Consider the following 20,301-nt stretch of genomic DNA (forward strand, 5'->3'; position numbering starts at 1 on the left):
AGACAAGTTTTCGTTTTGACATGAGCACAGGTGGCAGTTAGTGTCGTGCGACTTTGGAGTTTCGAGCAAGAATTAAAAAAGAAAAAGACCAGAGAAAAGTCTCCCCTCCTTGGACGAATAAGATTTAATTATATCCTAACAAAAAATCCTAGTCATATTATCTGCCGATAGAGGTGAGGAATATTCTGTAACATAATGTTTGGATCAAAGCTTCTCTCCATGGATTGTGTTTGCGTTTGACGGGCTTGGTAAATATTTTGTGAAATATTCTAAGAAAATGGTATTTTAATCTTACGCCAAATAACTATTTCCCACCCAAAAGTTGGTGTAAACTCAATTTTTTACCCATTAATTATTGAAAATCAAAATACTTACTATTCTGTTAAATTTACTGTTATTATTAAAAATAAAATTATCTTTTAATAAAAATATTCAAAAAAATTATAAATTCATCACATTTCTTTCGCAAGTTTAAAAACGAACAATCATTTAAAGTTTAAAAAATTAATATTTCTCTCATAGGGTTTGTATTTTCTTCTTTGTCACTTCTCTAACAATCGGAGCCAACCGACTACCTCCCTCCCATATCCTAGACGACGAAGAGTTTAAGTCTTTGATCAACATACAGATTAGTCATTGCAATTTGTGCCTCAATGATGAACTGTCGATCAACAATTCGTCTTGTTTGGGGGATGGAAAGGTGGAGGTTGGTCGACTCTAGTCACCAGAGAAACGATAAGGGAAAAATGCAAACTCTTAAGAGAAAATAGTGATTCTTCAAACTTTGAGTGAGAAAAAAATTAAGATAAAATTGTTAGTTTTTAAACATAAAAAGGGAAAATGATGAATTTATCATTTTTTTAAAATATTTTATTAAATAAAAATTTTATTCTTGATAGTAATAATATAATTTAACAAAATAATAGGTATTTAAATTTTTGATCATTAATAAGAAAAAAAATTGTGTTTACATTAAACCTTTGGGTGGGAAATACTCGTCTGGCCTTAATCTTATTATTTTGCCTATTAGGGTGAGGAATAATTGAGAGCATCTTGGGAAACACATTCTTAAGATGCTTTTTGGGTCCAAATCTCTCATCTTAGATGGATCTTTGAATTCAGGTTCGACATGAAACTAGCCTGTATTTGTCAACCATAAAATAGCACTGAAAGCTGTAGGTTTCAAAATTTGTTTAAAGAGTCATGTTCAATACTCGGTAGATACCGATACACACTTGGTCATGTGGTGGATCAATTCTGTGATTGTGGTTGTGGCGTACAACAGCAGCATATTCTTGGAATAAAATTAAAAAGCCAAATTTACAAGCATCACAATTAACTTCAATAAAATTTATTGATCTATGATGGTGATGATGATAGCCACACAACTTAAGATACACAGACTCCAGACAGATAAATATGCTCCATATTATCTAATAGTACATGGACCACAATCACTCTGGTTTTACTGCTAATCAGTTGGGTTTTTCTCAATTTCTTCAATTCCCTCAAAATTTTGTTTAATTAAAGGATTGAATTTGCTCTTCTTTTCACTCACGTCGACACAGTCTAAGCCACACCCACAAGTGGGACACTCATTAAAATTACTGACCGGAAAATCAGCAGAAGCGATCCCCACCGAGAACTCGAGCTCATCATCTTCACGGGTGACTTTAGTAATGCTAAGCCAAAAAAACCATACCTTCACTTTCACACCACTTAAACTTGAGAGTTTGTCTTTGGTTAACACACCCTTTATGGTAGACTTGTACTTGAGCTTGTATGAATCAACGGTGAAAGTACAAGTACCATTCAAGTAGACCTTGAACTTACCGGTGGAACTGTTAAATTTATAGCCTGTTACCCCGTTGGGGAGGAGACCGACGGGGAAGTCGTATTCTTCAAGAATCTCGTATGCCGTTTTAGTGGTGGTTGTGGTGGCGACGGCAGCATCGGCAAAGACATATGGGACTGAGAAGATGAAAATTATGGATTGAAGCGCCATTGAGGAAATGGAATTTGGGTTGGAAGAATATGCTCATCTCCCTTGAAATATTATCTGCCATTTGACCGTTTGGTTAGTGCAAGACGAACAGGTGGTTGTAAATATGTTGGAAGATAATATATAGTCCTAATTCATAATCATGTGCTCATTTTTAAGTCGGTTTAGCTAATTCTCCAGCGACCAAAGGTTTATTCCCCACCCAAGTTTAAATATACTCTCAAAATCACGTATATGAGATTTGAAAAGTTAAAAAATCTACTCATTTATTTAAAATCTTAATTAAAATTTAGGGTAAAATTGTAATTTAACAAAAAAATTTAAAAAACTAAAGTTTTATTACCTTTACCTTTTTTAGTTTGAAAATTTTACAACTCTCCTTCATCAAAAATTTAAAAAATCAACATTTTCTCTTTAGAGTTTGCAAATCATTATCAAAGATGGTGAAGTTTGCCGTCTTAGGCTGTGTTGGCTCTCTCTCCTAGTTTATCTCTCCCTGTTGATCAAATTTCAAGCACGGAGAACCTGATTTCCTCCAACAAAGACAAAATCATTTTCATCTCAAACGAAGACAATTTTATCTCCATCTTAGAGGAAGATGATTTTGCGTTCGTTTGAGACAAAGATGACAGTCGAAGGTTTTAGATAGTCACATCATCTTTGTCTGAGACCTTCAATAGTTGTCTTCATCTCGAATGAAATTGATTTTATCTTTGTTCGAGATAAAAACATTTCAACAAAAATAATTTTGTCTTTGTTAAAGGAAATCAAGTTTTTTGCTGTTTGGGATTTGATCGACAGAGAGAGATAAACTAGAAAGGAGAGCCAACACGGCCACCTCCGATGATAATTTGCAAACTTTAGAGGGAAATGTTAATTTTTTAAATTTTGGATGAAGAGAATTATGAGATTTTTAAATTGATGGGAATAGATATAATAAAATTTTAATTTTTTAAATTCTTTATTAAATGATAATTTTATCACTAATTCTAACTAAGTTTTTAAATCAATAGGTGAAACTTTTGGGTTTCCAAATATTACAGACGTGACACACCTCAACTTATATGGGAAATAATCCTTTGGCCTTTTCCAGCTGATGAGATATTTGAACAGTGATTTCATAGTGGGAACCGGGGAAATTTGTTGGGTTTTTATATGGGTAGTTTCGACATTTCATAAAAGTTAGACATTCTTGCTTTAATCTAAATTTTTTGAGTAATTTCGCTTAAACCCTTTTACTTTTGCCTATGTTTTATAATTTCCCTATTTGGAATGACTGAACTCATAAGTCAAATATTGAATTACGCAATAATTATTAACAAAATTTTGTAATCTGTCTCCTCATCACTCTTCCCCCCTCAGGCCAAATAGCTGCAATATAAACCCGTGTATCTAGTCCTACTAAGAAAAGTCAGTTCAGCGAAGAATGTTAAGGCTTCAGTACAATCAGAACTCCAAACTGACAATAGACCTCAAAGATCCAACGAATCAAGCAATCTGGTTAAGCCAACTAATGCAAGCTTACTGAGGGGCTAAGTTCTGGTTCATGTGAGTTCAACACATGCATAAAGATGGCATCTACTTGAAAGGTCTTACCCTTCGTATTCGTATCTGGATGCGTGTATAAAGTACCGTTTGGGCCTGAAGATTAACCATGAGATCTTAGCCCCAACACTCAATGCAAGAAGGGGCAGCAATTTCATTAATGGGTAATGCTATGGGAACGACCAAATATACTGAAATTTGCACCAACTGATGTGTCATTCACGTATTAATTGCTATTTCATAGCCACCTCATTATAAGTCACAAAAAACCAATTTTTTTATTTAAAAATATTTAATCGTACAAATTTCTGTATGAGTTGTCGGTTCATATAATATTACCGATTCATTAATTTACCTCAAAAGAATACGATGCAATTACAGAATACCTACATATGAGAATTATACAAACAAAATGAAAATTTGACATCTAACAATACAATAAGAAATGAGCATAACTGGAAGCCCTTTCCAAAGCCAAATAGAGTTAGCAATGAACCTCTAAAATCTAAAAGATTTGCCAATCACAATCAACAGAGGTATGGGAAAAAGACCAAGAATAATCATACATCAAGCTCCATCCCAAATCAGCTCACATCCTTGAGTCTTTTTATCAAAGCATCCAGAGATTTCTTCTTAGGATTCTGCCTGGCTCCCCTGCTTCCAAAGGTTCCAAACAGCCGATCTGAAGGATCTCTCAACTTCTCTGATATTGTCACTACTTTCCTGTAATCCAAAGCATTGAAGCTCCTCTCCCTAATCACAAGATTTAGAAAATTCTCAGGGTGATTGCTCAATAACAAATTAATCAATTGCCTTGATTCAGCAAGCGCTGTTTTCAACTGATTTGCATCCCCATCTGTGAATAACGGAGCTAAATTATCAGCAAAAGACTCCAGAAGTCGAACATCAGCATCAATTCCCATTATAGCATTTATATTAAACCTCTTAACAGAATCACCATATAAAGCCCCTACAATGGTCTCTGATATGTGAGAAAGAACATCTTGTAGAACCCTTCTAAGAACCTCAGCTGGCAATATTTGTTGTGCAGTAGAAACAAGAGTCTCCAAATATATAATAACCTCATTTACATATTCATTGCCATTCTGTACAGGATCATCAGCCATCCAGTTCACATTCTCAATCAATGTCATGAAGCCATCAACCTTTGTTTTAAGCAACCCAGACAGCATCTCCTCAGCAGCATCACGTGCTTTGTTAAGAGGAAAATGCCTCCTACTCCTCTCCGCTATTCTCAATGGAATTCCTGAAAGCTGTGCAGCATGACGAAAGAAAAAATCGCAAGCGCGCTCTAAAACAGCCATATTAGCTGCAGCCTGCATTGCCTGAGAAACCCCATGAACAGATGTATTAACAAGTTTCAAAAGACCCTCATCCAAAACTTCAGCCAGAAGCCTATCCAAATACTTTTTAACAACATCATAGAAATCCAGCTGCCCACCATGCGACATGAAACTCACTGAGTCCTCAATGAATGACCGCACAATCCTACAACAATCAGGCACCGTAGAAGAAAATGGCGCAACATAAGGGAATGCAGGAACTATATCTGACGTCTGAATCTGAAATGAAAGCACATTCATAGAATACTCATACTCTTTCTTCATCAACATTTGCTCAAACTTATCAGCAGCAAGGGCTTCAGCAATCTTTTTACGACAATCTGACAATAATAATTCCTGATACTTATCTCGATGTTTACTTAAAACGTCAAGCAAAACATCAGCAGGGTAACCATATCCCCGCAATGTGACACCTAACAAACTCACATAATCCTTTATCAGAAGGAGATGATTGGCAGTTTGCATTCTAGAAAACTGATCCTCCAGTACTGAACACATTTTACTAACAGCAGCATCCCACAAATTTTCAACTTCAATTTTAGATATCAAATTACCACCTGTCCTTAAAATTCGATCTTCAACAATAAAAAAACCAGCAATCTGGGCGAAAAATGTTTGATGAGATTCTAAAAACGGAGTCATTGACGATACCTGAAAATCAGACGTCAGTTGAAGCTTCCGATTTTCAAAATAATATTTCTTAAATCGATCTTCAAGACCTAATGTTTGGTGTAAATGATAAGCTCTATAAAGAGGAGTCAAATCAAACCCTAAGAGACCAGAGACACCGTTACTATCGCTTTCAACACCGTTGCTAAATCCATCTTCGTCATCCTCGTTTAAAGCGTAAACGCAGTCACGCAAACTGAGCCGACTCTGTTCCTCAGCTTGTCTCTGCTTGATTCGTAAATCCTCTTCTCGTTGCCTCGCCGAAGAAGCTTGACCGATTGCTAATTGACCTAAATTTCGACTCACTACACGGATCTCAACTAGCCAATCACCAAACTCCTTGTTTACCTTTCTCTCAATATGTGCTCTAATTGCTGGAATTTTCTTTTCTAACATTCTTTTTAAAGTGGAAGACGGTGTTTTACCTAGAAACTCACTCTCCATTGTATCTATGCATTTCAAAGCCATGTAAAAGTTGTTACTTGAAAGATGATGGTTTCCTCGTGAACAAAGCTCCATCAATTTCATACAGGAAGCAATTGATTTCAGCGCTAAGTCAACATTTTTCGAAATATTTTGTGCTTCTACATACAAGTCAAGTGAGTTTAGGAGCGGACCAGCTACGGACTGGAGTTTTGAATTTGAATCGGAGAGGGCCGATTTGAGTGAATCGACATCCGAGAGCAGAGATCGAAGATCATCAACAGCCATGATGAAGTCTTGGTAGTGAGCCTTGCAGACTTCCTCGATTTCGGATTCTTTGGATCGGGCGAACTGGCGCAAATGGTGGAGGAGTGTCTCAGGCTTTCCTGATGCGAAAGCTTTGCGAACAAACGACCCTAAGTCTTCGCCATTGCAGATGGCGGATGAAAGGAGAAGCTGGTCCAGTTTCTCGCCAGAGTCACCGCCGTTTGGAGTGGCTGGAGCCACCTTGCGGCGGGTCCTTACTGTCTGCATCGTTTCAGCGACGTTTCTACTACTTCGGCTACCGAAAAAAGGGTCGAGATTTAGGAGAGACTTGATAAGAGAGGAGAAGTTATTTGGACATTAACAGAGAGGTGGAAAAAGTTGGAGGTTAAGTTTTTGTTTTGACGAGAATGACACTTTATACGTGGGGACTTGTGTAGGCTGAGCCTGTGATTGGACGAGTAAAGTATGGGTAATAAAGTAATTTCATAATCCAGGTGAGAGATGACGTTTCGGACTTGCCGTTACTGCCTTGTTAAATTGACGGCGGAATAGCCGGAATTTGTCCGCGATATTTTTGTATTGACACGGAGATTTTTCCAATCTAATACGTGGGATTCGTGGGAATTAATCCCTTGATGATCAAAATTTTTCACCTACTTATAAAAAAAAAAACAAAGGAATTTTTCACCTACAATTTCTAACTTCTAATTTTAAAAACACTCTTTTTACCCAACCCTTATCTAATTCCCTTAATGAAAATCTTTCATTATAAATTAATAGTTTAATTAATCTTTTTAATAAAATTATAAAAATACCCTAAATCCTTAATATAAATATCATTTTCAAATTAATTTATTTCTTTTTCTTTTCTTTTTCCTTCCCCTGCTCAACTGGTTTAATTTTCTCACCCTCTTTCTTCTTGACCTCTGTTTCGACTCTTTCTAATTGATCAAACATGTCTTAATTTCATCAACCTTCTTCTTTTCATATCCACCTTCCTTCTCATCTAATTTTTTTCTCTGTGACTTTAGGTAAACAGTAATAACTATAAAATAATTAATGATAAATTATAGCCCAATATGTAATTGTAAAAAAGTTATAATTTAATAAAAATAATACATTTTATTTTTCACAATAAACTCATTTGATGGAGTTCAAATATCATGTTTAGACAAAATAATTAATGATAATCGTTATCATACGATTGAATATTTTTAAATTAAAATTAAAATGACACATTAATAAAGTTTACTAATATTAATTAATCAATGCATCAAATTAATAATGCTCCTCGAATTTTTAATGGATATTATTGTAATCAAGGAAACGAAGGAGCTAACAAGCAAGGGTACCAATTGATATAATATTCAGACTTTTAGGGGTTAAAATTATGAGTTCACAAATTGTGCTTCGAAAGTATTTAGAAACTTTAAGGGTAGCACTTGATATTCTCCAAAACTATGGCTTCAAAATGAGACGAGACTGCAAAACCCTAGCCTCCTTGGAAAAGCATTGCTGGTGAACAGTCGAGTGTCAGCCGCAGCAGCAACCACGACTCGCAATGGTACATTCGTCCACCTCGTTTGTATACCATAACGAATGAATGTTTTCGTTTATTTGGTTCATTTTCTGAATTTATATTATTATTTTTTTAAGGGGATCGATTTAGTTGCCGGTGGCAAGAGCAAGAAGTCCAAGAGAACGGCACCTAAATCTGACGATATATACCTCAAGCTCCTTGTCAAGGTTTGTCTCGAATTTGTTTTATGTTTATGCCTATGATTTATCTTTTCTGTCTTTTATTATGTTTGAGATTTACGGTCCTTAATATGTGGACAGCTGTATCGGTTTCTTGTGAGAAGGACTGGTAGCAAGTTCAATGCGGTGATACTAAAGAGGCTCTTCATGAGCAAGGTCAACAAACCACCATTGTCTCTCTCACGTTTGATTGAATTCATGAAGGGCAAGGTAATTCTCCCACTCTGTTTCCGTATTTTTCAGTCATTTTCGGATAAAACCAAATGTGTTTAGTTTATTTATTTGTCTTGTGTAGCTCATGATTGGAAAGACTTTTAGGTATTCATCTCGTTGAAATCAGGTTCTGCTAGGTTAGATTTTCTGTTTCAAGACCAGAAATAGAAGATAAAAGAGTAATAGGTTGAATTTAGGACAATTGAGTCCAACAGATGTAGTTGATCCATATAATCTGTTAGGCTTTTCAAGGTCCAATAGTTTGTTTGGCGGGAACCTAAAAGATGAATAACTTGTAACTTTAAAATTTATCTATCTTTTATGAAAGGTTTGCTTTTTAGGTCCATTACTATCATGCAGTAGAAAATTTTGTATACAACCTGTTGGAGTTTTGATTGACTTTGTACTTGAGTAATTTTCAGGAGGATGAGATTGCAGTGGTTGTTGGGACAGTAACTGATGATATCCGTGTGTGTGAAGTTCCTGCTCTGAAGGTTACTGCACTGAGGTTCACAGAGACAGCAAGGGCAAGGATTGAGAAAGCTGGTGGAGAATGCTTGACATTTGACCAGCTGGCGCTTCAAGCTCCTCTTGGACAGAATACCGTATGAATTCAGTTGATTAATCCCCTCTTTTTTTATTATAGTGCAATCATTTTTACTCTATTCTATTTCAAAGTTGACTGGATCATGTAGGTCAATGAATGATTTAATTATTATATGTGAGATGAATAACTTCTATTCAAATGAATGTTAAGCTCATCTGATGTTCACTGAGTTAGAATAGCATAACTCTTGATGAGAGTGTTATTTTGCTGCTAGACTTGATACCAGACTCATGAATGATAGTTTAAAATGCCTTGGAAATGAATAAAGTGTTTAAGAGGTAATAAAACCTTTATGGAATCAATGTCCCTTCCCTCTATTGATCGGTTAGGTAATCTTAAGTTTAGAGTAGAGGTTTGAGCAAAAAAATTTATGTCCTTAGATGGTTTTTATTTCCCCTTCAATCACAAAAAAGGTATGAAAAATTGAATTTTTTGGAGCTTACAAGAATATATATATATATATATATATATATATATATATATAATAAAGAAACAAGATTGATAGTGTAAAGCCTAAGTATGATTAAGCTGGCTTGTCCATGTAGTAGATTTTGTCTTGTCCATCATTTTCAATTGCATGTGCTTTTATAGGAGTTTTTGTTCATGGATGGTTAACTTATTTCTTAAGGTTAGATGTCATGGTGCATAATCTTGATAATGGGAGATGTTGCTGGATGTATACCAATTCTCAATTAACCCTTTTTTGTCATTTGGGCCCTTGGACTTTAGGAATTTTTGTTCATGAGTGGTTAACTTATGCCTTTATTGTCCCTCTAATGCTTTATTTTTTGTCCAATGTGAGCCCCTAAAATCTCTAATTAATGTTTATATTTTTTATGCTTTAATTAAGGATTTGGAGATCTGTGTTGGGCCAAAAATAAAGGCCTTAAGAGACCAATTCATGAGGCAAAATCATCATAGGCTGAGTTCAAATAATAAGATATCAGCCCATAAAGTTAAGGTAGTCCTAGAGAAGGGATCCACATACTAGAGAAAAGGGCACAATATATCAATATTCTTTATGCCCCATGATTCTCTAAACCTAAGGTGCAAGCTAATTAACAATGATTAGCAACCCTTATGTCACAAAAGGTACATAGAATTGAGTTTTGATGGGCTTTACAAGTGAATAAGAAATAATAAGGATAAAGTCATAGCATAAAGGTTTAAGCTAATTTGACTTGTTTCTTCTTCAATTTGAGGTCCTTTTATGCATGGTCAGTTACTTGCCCCTCACACTTAGGAATCAAGCCTTGGCTTTAGGAATCATACGTCACTTCCTTGATCATGGCAGAGGTCATTATTGCTTAGTTCCAGAACCTAAAGTATGCCTTTGATGTTTGGTATGTATTGTCCCACATTGGGTTAGTATAGTTCAAATAACAAGATTTACATCTTGGAATAGTCATTCATTCACTGGCCAAAAGTTTTGAACTTCTAAAATTTAATAGGATTGCAATTGTATATTTTACCTTTTTTTGGGTAAATTTGTCTATTAACTTACTAATGGAGTTTATGAATACTTAGTAACCATCATCACTCCTATCTCTGTAATTTTAATTTTTACTTCTCAATTGTAACATTATCATCATCTGTGTTCTCTCCATCTATTGATTTTATTTTGTGTGTATTATTTGGCTTTATTCTTTTCTTTCAAAAAGTGAAAGGGAAGTTTTTAAAATTAAAAATTACTTAAGCTGGGGAAATCTGATTTTATTTTACCTGTGAATTTTACTGCTAAATAAAGGTTCTCCTGAGGGGGCCAAAGAATGCACGCGAGGCTGTGAAGCACTTTGGACCAGCTCCTGGTGTGCCACACAGCCACACAAAACCCTATGTGCGATCCAAGGGAAGGAAATTTGAGAGGGCTAGAGGAAGAAGAAACAGCAGAGGCTTTAGGGTTTGAGTTGCAGAACTCTTACGGAAAAGGTACAGACAATCTATCATGTCTTGCAAATGTTGCGTTTTCCTTCTTCACATTATTGTTGCTTTTTTTTTTTTTTTTTACTCATAACAAAACAATTTACTTGTATTAGCTTGTTACAATTTGAATTTTTCCATATTTTTATTTGGAAGATGGCATTGGGTATTCTTGAAAAATTTGTTATGTAGTGGTTATTATTTTTGAGTGGTTTCAAATTTTCCTCGGGTTTTTGAAACTTGTGGCATGGATGGTTGAATTGAAATTAACACATTTGTAACTGGTTTTATGATGAGATGATTCGATTTGGTTTGTGGGTGTGCTAGTGTGATTTGGGATTTAATTGATAGGAATGGACTAATAAATAAAGTTTGAGAGGGAATTTGAACGTATCAAAAATAATTTCTGGCGAATGGGCATGTTTCCAACAACACTAACACGTTTGATATGTGTTCGTGTTCTAACAATTAATGGATCAATATGATATTTAATTAGCAGGCAGTGATTAGTGATACAAATGTTGATCAACCCTATTTGTTAGTGTTTGCAATAAACAGGCAGCTACCCATACGAAGATGAAAGTGATTCATTCAACACAAACAAAAGGTGTAATTGAGATCCCCAATTGTCATATTATTGTTGGTTTGATAACCTGCCTGACACCACAAAATTGCAAACATCATCAGAGTTAAAATTAACTTCAGTTCACGAGGTGGTAGGCCCGCGTCTATTCCTGTTTATTGACTGTAAACTTAACAGAACAACCAAATAGAACTGACGAGGGACAGAAAATCCTCTTAACAACATCCAAGATAAGCAGACAAGGCCGTAACTTCTACCAGATTATAAATTGAAAATCCAGATCAAACCTTCAAGGGGTGCAGCAAGCTGAAATGACAAGATGCCATCAGAACTTTTTTATGGTTAAGAATGTGGGCTACCCCTTCCATTACAACCACTTCCTGCAGAAATGGTACGTCTCCCTTGAAACCACCATTGTGTATATATTACTTCATACCTGGAAAGTGATAAGGAGGGTCCAGGTCACCCACAATAAACTTAACAGGAACTTTGATTTGTAACCCTGTCCAAGCTGCTGTGAGCTCCCAGTTTCTGCAATAAAAAAATAAAAGGCTTACTATTCCTGTTTCCTACCGAAGAAATTCCAAGGTTTATTCTAATATGCTTATAAATCCTAAAGCCAAAAACCATGTTCAGGAATGGATTATTTAATGTAAGGTATACAGCTGATATGTCAAAGTTAATAATACTATGCCACCCCAAAATAGCCAAACTAGTTGCGTCAAATGGGCATGTGCATTAATAGCTCCTGCCATGAATAACAGACAAGGATGCAAGGTTGAAGTTTTCCGTCGACAAACAAGCTTAGATTTTCAAAGACCATAACAGGCTTCATATATAAGGCATGGAAGATAGATCCCATACCAAAGAAAGTTAGATACAAGGATGATGGCTAACTCTCTCATGCCATGATATAAGTTGAGAAACATACAAGTTAATACAACGGTAATAGTTCAACCCTCTGGTAAAGCCTTTCTGGTTAAATTTGGTAGCGTAATAATTGACATCTTCTTCAGATAGCCAAGGGGGCAACGTTGAAGTATCTGGTAGACCTCTAATTCCTATTTCTCTGGGCATAGGAGGAGGTTTTGAACTGTGAGATGAGAGAAATCTCTTCATCAGCTTTGCAGTATCAATTTGGAAATTCTTCTTCAATCTCTCTAGGCCCCTACAGCACAGTTTAGCAATATTTAGTAAGAAGACAAATTTAAGAGATTCAAGAATTATGAGTGTCTAGAATAACTCTGAATTAGGTGTCTAGTCGAATAACTTTAAAAATTATGCAATTATTGGGAACCAAAGTCAAAATTGTAATTCGATCATAAAGCAATGTTCTATGACATTTTTTCTATATTGAAGGAACAAATATAATGCTCTCACACATTGATTTTAACACAGATGAAAGGATTATTACCAGTGGTTTCAATACAGCCAAAGGAAATTGACAACAAATTGCTAAAAACTTGACTGAGTCTCACACTTTGTATGCTTATTGGTGGAGTTGATCAGTATTTGTAAGTCACATACAAGTTCTGAGCATACCTCATTTAAAGACACGGTCCTGATGCAAAGAATGATATTAACTTGTCTTTTAAACGTATAATTATTAGCATCTCTGGTCCAAAATCAACTCTTAAAATCTCAAAGAAATTTAGCGTTGGTTTTATTTATGGATAGATAAAAGAAAATGAAGAACATACAGAAAGAAATTTATGGCACTTATCAATAATTGTCTGTAACTGGTCTCTTCTTAAGAGTAACTGGTAAAACACTTTTGTTAGTAAGCACTGAGAAATAATAATGACCTGATACCTACAAATGTAATAATCATCACCAAACATGGCCTTGAGGCCATCCAGAGGTTTTAAGTTTGGGTTTCTGGGATTAAATGCGACGCTAAGGTTAACCAGGGCCTTTATTTTATCTGGCCGAAACAAGCAAAACTGCCTAGCAATAAAAGCACCCCAATCATGACCCACTAAGAAAACCTGTTCCTATTGTCGCCACGTGCATGTTTATACCATTGGTGGCCACTGTTGTGTGCTCTATCTTCTCCATCTTCAAAAGGAAATTCTAAAGACTGCGTTCACATTCACTCAACCTTGATGAAGGGAGAAGGATTTATAAAGTGTTAGCCTTGCTTTGGTTTCAGAGGTAGCGGTTTTGTCTATTATAATTGTACTTGGCGCCTTCGTCTTTGACTTTTTAAGAATTGTTTCTAGAAGTCATCAAAGCCGTCCATTCTTGATTGTGATTTTCAGGTCCCAGCAAAAATGACTTCTTACTTGGGATTGGTTCACCGCATTAACAACACCGGTCTGTTTTTTTATCAGGCAAATTACAAAATGGACCCCAACTGTATAGCCCACATTTGGTAAATAGCCCATTCAATGCTCAATTCGTTTCTTTTTTTCTTTTTTTCTAACAAGCTATTTCAATTAATAAGCTATGCCAACCAGTGTGTTCATCTTAGTACATGGATTTTGATCACGCATGTTTGTTAATATATTTTTCCCATGTTATGGTTCCTAGGTGGGATCAGCTTCAGTTTTGAAAGAACCCACTCAATTAAATCCATGCAATTTGTTTAGAGTAACATTAAGTACACAAATAATAGATGCAAATACATGTTAAGTTGATCTGATGTCCACTGCGTAAGAATAACATAACTCTTGATAAGGGTTATTTTTCTGCTAGGCTTGATGCCAGACTAAAAGATGATAGTTTAAAATGCCTTGGAAATGACTAAAGTGTTTAAGAGGTATTTAAACCTTTATGGAATCAACGTCCCTTCCCTCTATTGATCAGTTAGGCAATCTCAAGTTTAGAGTAAAGGTTGTTTGAGCAAAAAAATGTAATGCCCTAAGCTGGTTTTTATTTCCCCTTCAATCACAAAAAAGGTACAAAAAATTGAATTTGATGGAGCTTACAAGAACACACACACACACAACACACATATATATATATAAAGAAACAAGGTTGGCAGCAAAAGGCCTAAGTATGATTTGTAGCTTTCTGTTCAAGAGCTCCAAACCCACATGGGAGAAAAAAGGGCACAATATATCAGTATCCCATATACCCCATGATTCCTAAACCTAAGGTCCAATGAATAGGAACTTTTATGTCACAAAAGGTACACAGAATTGAGTTTTGATGGGGCTTTACTAGTTAATGAGAATTAACAAGAATGAAGTGAGAGCATAAACGTCTAAGCTAATTTGACTTGTTTCTTGTTCGATTTGAGGTCCTTTTATATATGGGCAGTTACTTGCCCCCCACACTTTGAATCAAGCCTTAGCTTTAGGAATCATTCGCCACTTCCTTGATCATGGCAGTGATCACTATTGCTTAATTCCAAAACCTGAAGTATGCCTTTGATTTTTGGTGTCTATTGTCCCATATTGGGTTAGTATAGTTCAAATAACAAGATTTACATCTTGGAATACTCATTCATTCACTGGCCAAGTTTTGAACCTTTTTAAATTTAATAGGATTAGCCATTTTATATTTAACTTACTAATGGAGTTCATGAATACTTAGTAATCATCATCACTCCTCACTCTGTAATTTTAAATTTTACTCCTCAATTATAACATTATCAGGCTCTGTGTTCCCACTATCTATTGATTTTATTTTGAGTGTGTCATTTGGCTTTATTCTTTACTTTCAAATAGTGAAAGGAAAATTTTAAATAAAAAATTACTTAAGCTGGGGAAGCCTGATTTTATTTTAGCTATGTGAATTTGACTTCTAAAAAACCGTCCTCCCGAGGGGACCAAAGAATGCACATGAGGCTGTGAAGCATTATGAGTTTTCTAATTACCAGCTCTGTGAACAGTGATTAGTGATACAAATATTAACCAACCCTCCTTTTTAGTCTTTGCATATAAGGTTGCCATAACCAGGCAGCCCCCATAAGAAGATGAAAGTGATTCATATTACGCAAACAGAAGGTATAATCGAGACCCAAGATTTCATATTATTGTTGGTTTGATTACATGCCTGACACCCCAAATTTGTAAACATGATCAAAGTTAAAACCAACTTCAGTTCGCAAGGTGGCAGGCCTGCCTCCACTCTTATTTATTGATTGTACTTAACAAAACAGCCAAATAGAACTGATAAAGGACAGAAAATCCTCTTAACAACATACAAGATAAGCAGACAAGGCGGAAACATCCACCAAATTAGATATGAAAAATCCAGAACAAACCTTCAAGGAATGCAGCATGCTGAAATGGCAAATGCCATCAGAACTTTTTTATGAAATCGTAAATGTGTGCATTGACTTCCTCTGGCTTTTCTTGGTTAAGAAAGTGGGCTACCCCTTCCAGTACAATTACTTCCTGCAGAAACGGTACATCTCTCTTGAAACCACCATTGTGTATATATTCCTTCACACCTGGAATGTGATAAGTAAGGTCCAGGTCACCAACGATAAACTTAACAGGAACTTTGATTTGAAACCCTGTCCATGCTGCTGTGAGCTCCCAGTTTCTGCAAGGAAAAAAAAAAGGCTCATTATTCCTGTTTCCTACCCAAGAAATTCCAAGGTTTTATTCTAATATGCTTATAAATCCTAAAGCCAAAAACCATTTTGAGGAATAGATTATTTCATGTAAAGTATACAGTTGATATGTCAAAGTTAATAATACTATGCCACCCCAAAACAGCCAAACTAGCTGTGTCAAATGGGCATGTGCATTAATAGCTCCTCCTATGAATAACAGACATGGATCCAAGGTTGAAGTTTTCTGTATCAGTCATGGACAAACAAGCTTAGTTTTTCAAAAACAATAACAGGCTTCATATATAAGGCATGGAAGATGGATCCTATGCCAAAGAAAGTTCGACATAAAGATGATATCTAACACTCTTATGCCATGATATAAGTTGAGGAACGTACAAGTTCATACAACGGTAATAGTTCAACCCTCCAGTAAAGCCTTTCTGGTTAAATTTCGTGGCATAATAATTGACATCTTCTTCAGATAGCCAAGGGGGCAACGTTGAAGGATCTGGTAGACCTCTAACTCCTATTTCTTTGGATATACGAGGAGGTTTTGGACTGCGAGACGAGAGAAATCTCTTCATCAGCTTTGCAGTATCAACTTGAGCAAATTCTTCTTCAATCTCTCCAGGTTCCTACAGCACAATTTAGCAATATTTAGTCTGTAACTGGTCTCTTCTTAAGAGTAACTGGTAAAACACTTTTGTTATTAAAAATTTTACTACTCTAAGATTAACAGGCTAACTAACTCTAAAAATCATCTTAGCTAGCCAAATTAGTTAATGGGTCACAACTCAAAGCAAGGCATATTAAACAAAATTAACCAAAACCAGAACTCTCTTTAGCTTGCTTAACATTATTGTTTGTCTTTTATTGGAAATGGGAGTTGGCAACACGAAAGCCTTAATGCACAAAATAAATACAGGAACAGCAACATTAATTTCACAAGCACCCAATAAATTCTATCAAGGTACACGTGGTGGTTCCAAAATTAAATACAGACTTCACTGTATACCAAAACAACAAAAGCTATTTTTCAGCATGGTTCACAATCATCTTGAAAGATAAGTCAAGAAATGCAGGAAATTGCGGGATTCTGTTTGGACTACTTTAATGTCAAAGAAGCGAAGTTGCTAAATATCGAAAGAGAATTATGACAACTTGCCAACGACCGAACAATTAGCGAGAAGGGTGACCTTTCTTCCATACAAACACCAATTAATTCCCAATTATTATGTAACTCAAAAATCAAACCAAAAAATAAAAAGTAAACAAGGAGAAATAATATTTACCTGAAACCTACAAATATAAAAATCATCACCAAACAGGGCCTTGAAGCCATCCAGAGGTTTTAGCTTTGGGTTTCTGGGATTAAACGCAACGCTGAGGTTAACCAGGGCCTTGACTCTATCTGGCCGAAACAAGCAAAACTGCCAAGCAATCAAAGCACCCCAATCATGACCCACCAAGAAAACCTGCTCAATCCCCAAATTATCAAGGAGCCCAATAAGGTCACCAACGATGTGAAGAGCAGTGTATGACGTGATGGAAGGCGGGGCATCGGTGTCACCGTACCCTCGAAGATCTGGGGCTATGCAACGATAACCCAGGGAAGAAAGATAGAGAAGCTGGTGACGCCAAGAGTACCAGAGTTCAGGGAAGCCGTGGAGAAACAGAACCGCAGGGCCTGTGCCTATTGTCGCCACGTGCATGTTTATACCATTGGTGGGCACTGTTTTGTGCTCTATCTTCTCCATCTTCGAAAGTGAATTCTAAAGACTTGGTTCAGTCAACCTGGATGAAGGGAGAAGGAGTTTTATAGTGTTAGGGCCAAAACAATGTTCCCACCCAAGGTACAGTGAAATGCGAACTCCGACCCACTATCTTTCAAACACCCACCCACAATCAATTCTCCGTTAAAAAATTCAATTAACATTAAGGATAAAATAATCATTTAATAAAAATTAAAGTTTTATCACAATTTTCTCTCCTATATTTAAAAACTTATATTTTACCTCTAAACTAAGGTTTAAAAAATGACAAAAACCTCCTAAAGTTTGTTCATCTTCCTTCGGCATTGATTTTTCCTTCCTCGACTATTGGCCATCAGCGGTGCTCTCTTTCTCCCTTATCTCACCTCCAGTCTCTCTCCCTAGCCTCTCCTACGGTTTTCGTTTGAAATGAAGACACATCATCTTCTTCTCTCAGACGAAGATGATCAGTCTTCGTCTCATACGAAGACTTTTTGTCTTCGTATGAGTCGTCTTCGACTGAAGATGGTCGAAGAGGTTAGGGAGAGAGACTAGAGGAGAGATAAGGGGGGAGGATAGCCGACTACTGAGAAAGAAGAAATCAGCTTTAAAGGAAGAGGAACAAACTCTAGGAGGGGTTTTTGTTATTTTTCAAATCTTGGGTTAGAGGTAAAATCTAAGTTTTTAAATATAGGAGAGGAAATTGTGATGAAACTTTAATTTTTTATTAAATAATAATTTTATCCCTTATGTTAATTAAATTTTTTAAATAAAAAATTAATTATGGGTGAGTATTTTAATTTTTGAAAATTAGTGACTGAGAGTTTCAGATTTTACTGTACCTTGGACGGAATAATTCTTTTGGCCTAGTCTCAGCCTTGCTTTGGTTTCAGCGGCAGTGGTTTCTCTATAATATTTGTACTTGGCCTTTGTCTTTGACCTTTCTAGAAGTCATCGAAGTCGTCCAGTCTTACTTGGGATTGGCTCACCGCATTGACAAAAATTAATTGCATTTTTGTCCGGCAAATTACTAAATGGACCCCAACTGTATAGCCCACATTTAATGAAGTGGGGTTCCGTATCTGCAGGTCCACCTTGGGAAGTAGCCCATTCAATGCCCAATTCGTTTCTCTTTTTTAACAAACTGTTTCATTTAATGAGCTATGCCTGCTTCTGATAGAAGCTTTTAATAAAGAGAAATGATTAATTTTTTAAATTTAAAAGAAAAATATAATTAATTATATTTTTTTAAAAATTATTATTTAATAATAATTTTATGTTTATATGAGTGTGATTTTAGATTTTTAAAAATTGATAAATGAGAGTTTGGAATTATATCAAATTTTGGTGGGAACAATTCTGCAGTTGACATCTTATATCTATCGAGCCTGCCTACTCATATGATAACCAGATATGAGTCGGAGGTAAAAAATCTCTCTCTCTTTTGCTTGAGTTCTGAAGGCTTCTGAAAGATAGACTAACATTTTCATCTGGTTTTCTTCAATTTAGTTTATGGATAAATTATGGGTAATGTTGGCGATGAAGCAGTAAAGCAAAACAATATATAAATAAAACAATAAACCTTATCAATTATTAACAGAATATTAAAAATCCCAGCTAACCCTTTTCAATTACAAACAGAAAAAGTCTATGGGATGGGTATTTAGGAGGAATTTTCTATCTGTGTCCATGAATAATGATGATACACAGTAATGCTTTTGACATTAAACCTAGGAAGGGTAGCAACAATGTGCATTAGTGTCACTTTAAACCTAAAGGATGAATCAGTTTTTTTTTTTTTTTTCTCGACATTCACCTTCTTAATAACCATTAAAGGAGAGAGATTTAAGTGCTGAAAAGCTTTATTCTTTGCCGAGGCTTTATCTATGGAAATGTTTAAGGTTGGTTTGTGAGATGAGGCTGGTTTAAAACTATGAACAAGGCTCAAAGAATACTAGTGTGGTATACCTTCTCTTGCTTATGGTTGATGAAGATTCGTCTATCAAATTTCTATCTCTTTTTTAGATGATTAGTGTTGTTGAAGAGGAGAGAAGAAAAACTTATGGATTTAGAGGTGAAATAATCTCTTTTTAAAATTTAAAAACTTTAAATAAAAAAGAATTATGAAAATTTTAAATTAAAAAAATATAATAAAATTTTAATTTTTTATATTTTCTTAATTAATAATGATTTCATAACTAAGTTTTTTAATAACAATTAGATTTTATATATATATATATATATATATATATATATATTTTTTTTTTTTTTTTTGCAACGTCAATTATTAAATGAACCCCAACTGTACAGCCCGCGTTTAATGAAGTTCTGAATTCGTTTCTATTCTTTACCCACTTCAATTAATAAGCTATGCCCGCCGCTGTGATCTTCCATGCACATGGATTTTGATCATGCATATTTGTCACATTTTTAACAATATTTTTTAAAAGGCCAAAGAACTATGTCCCACCCAAACTATGTAGTTTTCTCAAGTTTTTCTCTATTAACTTTAAAAATATCATTTACTCACTTATGGATTGTTAAAATTAACAGAACCCTAACCCCTAAAAAATTTATCTCATTTTCCTCCCTAAAATTTTAAAAACTAACAAATTTCTCCCAACCCAAGTTTTAAAAAACAACATTTTCCCCTTTAGGGTTTTCAATTTTTCTGAGTTAGTTTTTCGAC

The 20,301-nt window shown here is 35.3% G+C and overlaps 4 protein-coding genes and 1 pseudogene across 5 annotated transcripts; 1 reads left to right on the forward strand and 4 right to left on the reverse strand.

Moving 5' to 3' along the window:
• Positions 1-1,335: 1,335 nt before the first annotated feature.
• On the reverse strand, positions 1,336-2,092 carry LOC123215629 (uncharacterized protein At5g01610-like). The gene has a single exon (XM_044635815.1). The coding sequence runs from the start codon at positions 2,003-2,005 to the stop codon at positions 1,472-1,474; it is 534 nt and encodes a 177-aa protein (XP_044491750.1). The 5' UTR covers positions 2,006-2,092; the 3' UTR covers positions 1,336-1,471.
• Positions 2,093-3,871: 1,779 nt separating this feature from the next.
• Positions 3,872-6,657, reverse strand: LOC123215628 (exocyst complex component SEC15B-like). The gene has a single exon (XM_044635814.1). It carries the CDS (start codon positions 6,535-6,537, stop codon positions 4,132-4,134), a length of 2,406 nt encoding a protein of 801 aa, XP_044491749.1. The 5' UTR covers positions 6,538-6,657; the 3' UTR covers positions 3,872-4,131.
• A 1,030-nt stretch (positions 6,658-7,687) lies between these two features.
• LOC123215326 (60S ribosomal protein L18-2) lies at positions 7,688-10,948 on the forward strand. Its single transcript, XM_044635368.1, has 5 exons — positions 7,688-7,834; positions 7,927-8,016; positions 8,110-8,238; positions 8,664-8,846; positions 10,596-10,948. The coding sequence occupies exons 1-5, from the start codon at positions 7,832-7,834 to the stop codon at positions 10,752-10,754; spliced, it is 564 nt and encodes a 187-aa protein (XP_044491303.1). The 5' UTR covers positions 7,688-7,831; the 3' UTR covers positions 10,755-10,948.
• Positions 10,949-11,441: 493 nt separating this feature from the next.
• On the reverse strand, positions 11,442-13,846 carry LOC123216410 (annotated as a pseudogene).
• Positions 13,847-15,307: 1,461 nt separating this feature from the next.
• On the reverse strand, positions 15,308-18,546 carry LOC123217674 (epoxide hydrolase A-like). 2 transcript variants are annotated; one of them, XM_044638769.1, is made up of 4 exons: positions 18,486-18,546; positions 17,154-17,686; positions 16,258-16,496; positions 15,308-15,848 (listed from the first exon to the last, which is right to left on the reverse strand). In XM_044638769.1, the coding sequence occupies exons 2-4, from the start codon at positions 17,616-17,618 to the stop codon at positions 15,602-15,604; spliced, it is 951 nt and encodes a 316-aa protein (XP_044494704.1). In that variant the 5' UTR covers positions 17,619-17,686; positions 18,486-18,546; the 3' UTR covers positions 15,308-15,601. The 2 variants fall into 2 exon arrangements, with proteins under 2 accessions (XP_044494704.1, XP_044494705.1); XM_044638770.1 differs by lacking the exon at positions 18,486-18,546 and having other exon boundaries at positions 17,154-17,719.
• Between the last annotated feature and the right edge of the window lie 1,755 nt (positions 18,547-20,301).

The sequence above is a fragment of the Mangifera indica genome, chromosome 5, assembly GCF_011075055.1.
Source record: "Mangifera indica cultivar Alphonso chromosome 5, CATAS_Mindica_2.1, whole genome shotgun sequence".
Classification (NCBI taxonomy): Eukaryota; Viridiplantae; Streptophyta; class Magnoliopsida; order Sapindales; family Anacardiaceae; genus Mangifera; species Mangifera indica.

Coding starts and splice junctions, on each gene's coding strand:
- LOC123217674 (XM_044638769.1), bottom strand. CDS start 17,618: ATGGAGAAGATAGAGCACAAAACAGTGCCCACCAATGGTATAAACATG. Junction 16,497..17,153: donor TTTATATTTGTAGGTTTCAG/GTAAATATTATT, acceptor ATTGTGCTGTAG/GAACCTGGAGAGATTGAAGA. Junction 15,849..16,257: donor TATTACCGTTGTATGAACTT/GTACGTTCCTCA, acceptor TTTTCCTTGCAG/AAACTGGGAGCTCACAGCAG.
- LOC123215326 (XM_044635368.1), top strand. Junction 8,017..8,109: donor ACCTCAAGCTCCTTGTCAAG/GTTTGTCTCGAA, acceptor ATATGTGGACAG/CTGTATCGGTTTCTTGTGAG. Junction 8,239..8,663: donor TTGAATTCATGAAGGGCAAG/GTAATTCTCCCA, acceptor AGTAATTTTCAG/GAGGATGAGATTGCAGTGGT.
- LOC123215629 (XM_044635815.1), bottom strand. CDS start 2,005: ATGGCGCTTCAATCCATAATTTTCATCTTCTCAGTCCCATATGTCTTT.
- LOC123215628 (XM_044635814.1), bottom strand. CDS start 6,537: ATGCAGACAGTAAGGACCCGCCGCAAGGTGGCTCCAGCCACTCCAAAC.